The sequence below is a fragment of the Lepisma saccharinum genome, chromosome 28 (assembly GCF_977018435.1).
Source record: "Lepisma saccharinum chromosome 28, izLepSacc3.1, whole genome shotgun sequence".
In the NCBI taxonomy this organism is placed as follows: domain Eukaryota; kingdom Metazoa; phylum Arthropoda; class Insecta; order Zygentoma; family Lepismatidae; genus Lepisma; species Lepisma saccharinum.
This window is the reverse complement of record NC_139256.1, coordinates 6,686,811-6,694,885: the sequence shown is the minus strand read 5'-3', so window position 1 is coordinate 6,694,885 and position 8,075 is coordinate 6,686,811. Positions and strand designations below refer to the sequence as shown.

General features: G+C 38.0%; 1 protein-coding gene across 1 annotated transcript; it reads left to right on the top strand.

Annotated features, from left to right (window-relative positions):
* Positions 1-4,705: 4,705 nt before the first annotated feature.
* LOC145980580 (uncharacterized) lies at positions 4,706-5,137 on the top strand. The gene has a single exon (XM_083113614.1). The coding sequence runs from the start codon at positions 4,706-4,708 to the stop codon at positions 5,135-5,137; it is 432 nt and encodes a 143-aa protein (XP_082969740.1).
* The last annotated feature ends 2,938 nt before the right edge of the window (positions 5,138-8,075 follow it).

The following is an 8,075-nucleotide window of genomic DNA, read 5'->3' as shown; positions in this document are numbered from 1 at the left end:
TTAGGGTAAGACTATCGACTGTACAATCGTGTCTGCACATCAATATTATGCTGCGACTGGGGCCTCATTCCTTACCACAGATTATATGGGTCTCTTTTATCGCACAAGACTTCTACAACCTTGCGTTCTGACGTCACAAGACTAATTTTATTTTTAGGCTAAATGCCCAAGTTGTTAGGTTAGGCTAGTTAGGTTTAGTTATCTTTGCATAAATAATAAATTTTCTGTGTATTTATGCTAGTATCACCTAGTCTAACAACGTAGGCATTCTTAGTCTTCTCAAGTCAGAACAGAACACAATGTTGCAGAAATGTTGTGCGATAAGAGAGACCCAGATTACGTACGTACAGTGGGATCCATGAGTACTGCCGTGCAAATTGTCCATTACCATGTTCGTGCAATTTATTTGACCCAATAAGAGCTTCCAGAATTAAAAGAAAACTCAAAACAAGCTGTTGACAACTTCTGCACAAGCATACATAAAAATCCATCGCTTAAAAACACATAGGATGTAAGAAAAATTAATCAAAATAGTCGTGGACAATTTGCCGAGCAATACTAGTGGATCTCACTGTACAATTGGATCCAGAAGTATTTCCAAGCAAATTGTCCATCGCAACGTTTACTCCCTTTGTTTTATGGAATGAGAGCTTCAAGAACTGACACAAAATACCAAACAAAACTGCTTACAACCTCTGAACCAGTATACGTAAACTAGTCCTTAAAAGTGCGTAGGATGAAGATATAAACCATCGAAAATGGACAATTTGCTGAGCTACTTATGGATCCCACTGCAACCTACTGACACGTTTATTTCTCGCTATTATATTCTTATGTGAGTCGGTTTGGCGAGTGTTCCCCTGTCTTTACGTGGTTTATCTTAAGTGTCTTTTGCCAATGCAGGGAATCCTGTAGCCAGTGGCGTGCCCAAGGAAGGGTTGGTGGCGGACTTAGACCAAGTATTTCTTCCTAAAAGGAAACAAAAGTATACGCCCCTCCCTTTCGAAAATCTTTGAAACGGCAAAGCCTGTGGCTCGTAACTTGCATGCGGAGAGAGTCTTGGTCTCCTGTAAGAAGCAGGGCTGGCTTAAGGGTCGAGTTCTTCTTGCTTTCCATCTTCTGAAATAAAATGTAGTTTGTAGTTCGGCGTATTATTTTCTCCATAAAGAAATGGAAAGTATTCAGGTTTGGATAGTACCGTAAATCTTAACAATTACTAAAATTAGCACATGCACTATACCGGAAAGCACACCGGGCATAGGTAGGTGCTCCACACATTCCCAATCCTGGCCATTTGTGGAGGTGATGTGGTCAATACCATGCTCCTGACAATTTTAGCCCCCATTCATAAATAAGCAGTTTAGGGGGGCGCCTCCCCGTGAATCCGGGCCAGGGGGAATCCCTGACATTATTCGATTAAGGGGGCAGTTACCCTCACTTTTTGCTAGTTTTTACTCCTGCACTATATCATCTTAATGCTAAGCCTTGTCTACTAAGACAAAGTAAACTGCTCATGCCCCCCTCAGGTTTGGCACCAATCGCCGCTACTGCTTACAGCACATAGCAGGAATGTACTAGAAATCGGAAATGGGTCACTTTCTCTCGAGTTTTATGTATTATTATTAATAATATTACAATTAAAATTGACGATGTCAAACAGACGCAAGGCTAAGTAAAGCCCTGTGTATGTGTACATAGGCGTGCGTAGACCCTCTGATTAGGGAGACAAAGCCTTGAAAGTTCAGTCGGAAAATAAAAACCTCATTTTATCTCACTGTTTGTTTCTTGCGTGGATCGGTATATATATATATATCTATAATGTGTGTGTGAGAGTGATATATAGATTTATATATATATACATGCATAAACATATTATTTAAATACATTACATAATCAATTCATCCGCCCCATAACAAACCAACAGCAAAAATGATATAAATTTTGTCTGAAATGTGCGCGCTCCTTTCCCTCCAAACCAAAAACTGTCATAGCAGCTACTGTCTGAAGTACTTAGTTCTTCTTACTTCTCTCTCTGGTAATTTACAATGCACTGCAGAAAAGAAATTGCGTGCGAAGCGAGCAAGAAAATTTTTCGATCCAAATTTTTGCAAGTTGAAAACAGTATTGATTTAATAGGGCGCAAGGAAATTCATGGGAAGCCATGGCATTCTCTTTTACAATTTTTCTCAATCAGATTGTTCGGCACCCAGGGCCAACTCCCGCCCCTCCCTAGCTACGGCTCTGAACTTTACAAGACTGCAAGAAGAACAGAAATTGCGAGCAAGAAAATTTTACGAAATGTATTTTTACTTATATGAAATTTAAAGTCTAGGGGACAATTGCCCCTCTGTCACCCCCTGCAGGTACTCCTGGCCGTCTGTCAGAAATAATGCAAGAAAGACGTGAAAACTAATTCCATCTTGGAGTATCCTTTTGTCCTGCTAATCGTACATTCTGCTAGTCTTGCTTTCTATTACTTCAATGTTTGCCCCCCCCCCCCCCACAATTGATTTCCGTCCAAGGTTTGGGAAAATACAATGCTCCCTGCCCCCTTGTGGTTGTGCCATTTCCTTTAAGAGTATAGTATTGTTTAATAACAGCGATAAGATTCATCTCCACTAAATTTCTAGGTGAAAGTATAATAATATAGGTGCATGAAACGTCTGGAATGGGGCAAGGATGACCACGCCTTCCCCTTCGAAAACGAATACTAACAGTATATATTTCACACGTATAATTTGATTTCAGTCATAGTAATTTACATTATTTATTATGTAATGGGACGTAGGAATGCGATAATTTCAAATTCAAGTGATTTTTTTGAGAGAGCAGCTCTATAATCGGTGTAATACCTTGCTTGTCCCTTCGTGGAAAAAATCTGCGAACGTCCGTGATTAAGGGGGACAATTGCCTGCCCCCTGTGCGCACGCCTATGTGTGTGCACACTGCCATGAAGGCGTGTGAAGGTAGAGCCCCACATATTCTTAATCTCGGCCATAGTTGGGATGATGTGATCACCATCACGCCCGGCCGCCTTTACCATGTACTCATTGATACGAGGCTGGATGGGCCTCAGAGCAGCGCAGAAATGTGGAAAAGACTGGAAAAATACTGGTCCAAACCACCTGGCCCAGGATTCGAACCCGGGTTGTCCGCTCTACCACCTGAGCTACCGCGGCAGACATCCGTTCATTAATCAGTGGCTCCATGACCTTACCCAGAATTTTCCATCTGAAAGGTGTATTCTCGTATTTAGGGGTGTGTAAGGGCATATTTAGAGCCAAAATGAATGTAAATTAGGCCTTTGTGAGAAACTGATGGGGAATGTGGACAAATTGCCGATTGGTTAGTTTAGGGTTACCAGATGATAAGCTTCAAAGAAAAGAAGACATTTTTGGGTTTCACAAAGATTTTACAGAAGTGTTTCACCTCATCATCTATTGTATAATTTACAATTAAAATTTACATATGTAGTATTTTATCATCTTTTATATAAACATTCTGTGTTTCAATATTATTTTTTTAAAAAAAAATGAAACGACTGAATTTTTGTGTTGCGTATCATTATTCTCACAATTTTAATTCTTAAACTTAACTTGAACACGAAAACAATATTAACAATTATTCACAAACATAAAATTTTGTTTGAAGTTGAAGCAGTTTTCTATACCCCATTTTCCTAAAACCCACCCGGACCATTTCAAGGATCCGAAAAAGACGTTTTGTCCGGGGGAAAAGAGGACGTCTGGTAACTCTAGGCTAGTTACAACAGTACTGCTGAAATTATTTAAAAAATTGCGAGTATCCGACAATGTTCATAAGAAAAAAAACGCACGGGAGTCGAGGCAAGAATATAGTACGTTTTTATTGAAGGATTCATATTTTCCTAGATATTTTCTTGAATTTGTTCCGGTGGGCAGAGGAATTTTTGCGTAGGCAGGTGTTCATTCGCGTCATAATACACCCCCTCCCTGTAGGCAGCGCTGTTTCTGTTTGTTGCCTCCCCCTAAATTCCTACTATGCACCTTCTAGGAAGGAGAAACCTGTTTCGGATCCGATGTCGTCTGCAGTCCCGGCACAAACATTATTTTTATTCACTTTCTTACCTACTTCTGCTACTGAATTAATGTTTAATTTATGGTGTGCTAATTAAATCTCATACAACAGCGAACATTATTTTCTTTGTAGAGGTCAACATCCTTCTTCTCTGGCATTGTTTTTCACTCGTCAACTTGCTCGAGGTAAATAGTTTCACGTCTCCCTTCTCTGTTTTGCAGCTGTAGCTGCTGCCATCTATTAGACAGTTTCCGTTTCATTCAGTCTGGTATGATGAGGTGTTGTTTACATCACCTTTTATGTATCCTTCCGCCGCCTTTGTTCCACATTTGTTTACAAACGTGTAAAATTCCAAATTATGAAATTTGGGCAAAGTTTTTAAACCACATATCTAAATAACAAACATATAATGCTTTCCTGAAGTTCACTTCGATATTTGTTTCTGGAACTAAGAACAAATTGCATTGTAATTTGGGATTATGTTTTGACGCGAAATACAGCGAGTACTACGTGCCACGAAACGAAAACAATAACATTGCAGTCAAGTGAGAGCTCTCGTCGAAAGTACTGCAGAAGTCATTACAAGCGAAGTGTGTGCGTACATACAAGTAGGAAATTTTGTTGTGAAGTGGAAATAAACGTTTCAGATATGCCCAGCAAGGAAGAGATGTGTGTCCTTGCCAGTAGGAAGAACACTACGCAAGATTTCTTAGCACGAGATATGGAAGAACTTGTGTCGGAAATTAAGGAAAACTTGAGACTGTCTAGTCTGAAAACACGACCGTCCTTCTTAACGCAAAAGACCCGAGTATCACCGTACAAAATTCCTAGTAGGAGCTGGGACTCATGTGAAAATTGCCTGTCACCGAAATGTAGACAGTCGTGTATAAAGGACACTAAAGTGGAATCACCCGATCCATACGAAATGCTTCAAGAATTACTCCGTGGTGGAAGCTTAATCAAAGAAGCAGTGCGTCGTTTACAAAAAGGACTTTCTCCGAAACAGGGTATTTTCTACGATTCAGATGAAGACGGGCAAAGCCCATTACGCTTGTGCGACTTGGAACTCAGGAAACATTGAAAATGAGTAAAACCCCATTGCGTGTTTTAGGTGTGTTGCACTGCACGTCCGTGTCAAAGGCGCGTTCATATCGGCAGTGTGCTAGTTCGATAACCAGTACAAATGTGTGTGCCGATTCACCTTGTTTTCCTTTGTATTGGGTTGGTGAATCTGTCAAGTAAATAACTACTACCAGGTGTGCCATTGTAAAGAGTGTGCATATGAATGTGCGTGTGTTATGTGTTTCTGCGACAGCATACCTTTTTTTTTTTCGTCCCCACAACTGTGTTCATCATTGCCAACGTATGCATGTGGACCGCTTCTTGGAAATGTACGAGTTCTGATTGAGATGCTCTTTTTCTACATTCCGAGCAGTGGATGTTTAGATTTGAATATCACCCTCTTTCTGTAAGGTATGAGTTTTGTAGTTGGTATTCTTATTTAATTTTCTGATCTCATCTCGTTCGTGGTAAACTTAGAGAGGCCAGAGCGAAAGCAATAATAATTCAGTAATGCCGTGTAATCGTAGGGTAGTCTATTTGGAAGTCTGGTTAATGTTTTTAAAGAGTCGTTCACATTTCGTAAGAGCATGTATATATTATTTATAAAGTTTATTGCATGCAACAACAGCCAATTACTTCGAAGGTATGCTTTCGTTAGTTCCCAAAATTACAAAATGACCTTTTAAACGTTACGAATTTCAGCTGACTATTATGCACCGCAATTGATTGTCTTCCTTATGGCCTGCAACCGACCAAAAACAAATTGACATTTAATAGACCGTATGTAAGAACTGTAGAGTCCATTTAATTTGACTGCTTACATCACTTGTACGGTGATTTTTTTCCCAGTAATTGTGTGTTCATTCAGCATAATAGTCAAACATTTTTTTGCAATTTTGTTACTGAAGAGAGAAAATTTAATGTTTCTCTGCATTTATATTACCTTAAAGAGGTTGGTAAATTATATTCCTTAGGAAGTATTTTGCTCTTTATTATGTTGTGTTGTGTTAAACAGTAACTGTTTGACGTATGTAATGGTTGTGAGAATTACCCATTCTCTAATTTGAGTCATAAAAGTCTGTTTTAAGACTGAATGTTGTTACAGCTCATTCAATTTGCAATCCACCATAACGGCTAACCGCAAATGTTACATTGAAGTTATAATTTGTGCACATTTTTGCAATATTTATGCATAAATATATGTGAAAAAAGTTCCTTATGCATTCTGGCATTACTTCAAATCATAATTATGAATTTAAAAATCGGAAATCTTTTTATTGAAAAAGATGTCATATTGTGCGAGATATTAAAATCTGGTGCCAGTGTTACAATTATAGGCTTTTTATAGTTGATTGACAACTATAATTTTAATTTCACAAGACACATTCATCTGTTTTATTGAATATATTTGTGAGGGATAGGGTTTAACCCGAAGACATTTCAGTTCTTCGTGGCTCTGTGTGTCCCAATGTTGTAAAAAGTAAATTAACTTGTAACATGTTTTGTGAATAATATAGAGGTATTCCATTCTTTATTTCCTCCCATGGTTTCAGGCAAAGGCTACATGCATTTTGTCCAATCATATATGGAAAGGTTATTTTTTCTTCCCAAGTTTCTGACTAGAATTCTCATAATGGTGGTCTTGCCACTATTGCTTTTGTGCACTATATCAAACAATGTAAAAATGTGCTGTGTGTAGCCAGAGTTAGCCTTCTATAGTTGTTTTGTGTTTTAATTATATTTTTCTCTTTTGATTATTAAAAATAAAAACAGTAGATAAATGTGGCATGTGCCATGATGGTTAAAATGTTCACATGTATTGACTTGCAGAGTAGAAATGAAATGAGTGTAACATATTGTCTTAAAAAAACACTGATGTTATGCATGTTATAATGCATTTTTGGAATAATATTAAATTTATCCACTTCAGCATTTTATGTTTTTAATTCGCTGTATTGCTTGTAAGTTTATCTATTTTCTTAAATGTTCACATAACCACTTTTCATAGATGCAAAATAACACTATACAGTAGTGTTATTTTCCATCTGTTTTTCTAAGTTAAGAATAATAAACACACCTCTATATATATATACCAGCGCATGGTAGCCATTCCTGGCAGGCAGGACATACCTGTTGCAGTGCTATGTAGTTCTACCTAATATTCATGTTATTTCTCCAAAACAACCTGTGACTTTTCCATTCGGATTCCCCCCCCCCCCGTTTCCCTTACCATTTATATACATATTGGAGTGTGATACACTTAAACGTTTTTTGCAAATCCATTTCAATACTCAAGTGCCAGCATTTTAAACATATAGATGTGAAGACATTATCAAACTAAGAAACCTGTTTGTCATGGACAGTTTTTATTCCTTTCTTCTTTCGTGAGTGGGTGAGCCACAGGCTTTCACAGGTAGTGAGTGATAGTATGATATCCCAGTTTTTTTATAAAAAAAATAGGACCCTTAGAAGAAGGGGGGAAAAAGTATTTCCCAAGTCCCTGTGGCCCCCATTAAACTAGTGCTTCCTACAATTGTACAAAGCCTAGTTGAAAATTACTGCATAGTTCATGGTAAATCAAAATGCATTAAGCAATAATACCAAAGATATCAGTGTTGCCACTCGTTACCAACCATCAGTTATAGTACTGGGCCTATGCAAAATAGGTACTTGAGTAAGACTTGAAGCTTTCCTTGCGGCGAATGATGAATAGATTCTCTCGGGGCTATCGACCAAGTGAGTTGTGGAAAATATTCCAAGCTTGGAATATTTCTGGTAGATAGCCCGAGAGAATATATTCATCAGATACTTAAGTGTGATTACCACAATAGACTACGCTTTAAAAAAAATATTACTTCCATTTAATTTTTTTTTAAATTGCCAAAGAAATATATAAATCTAATGTTTCCTGAAAAAATTAAACTTTGATCTGCCCCTGCAAGCCCCCTAATTACCTA

Excerpts from the sequence above, each read along its gene's own strand:
- LOC145980580 (XM_083113614.1), top strand. The coding sequence starts at position 4,706 with ATGCCCAGCAAGGAAGAGATGTGTGTCCTTGCCAGTAGGAAGAACACT.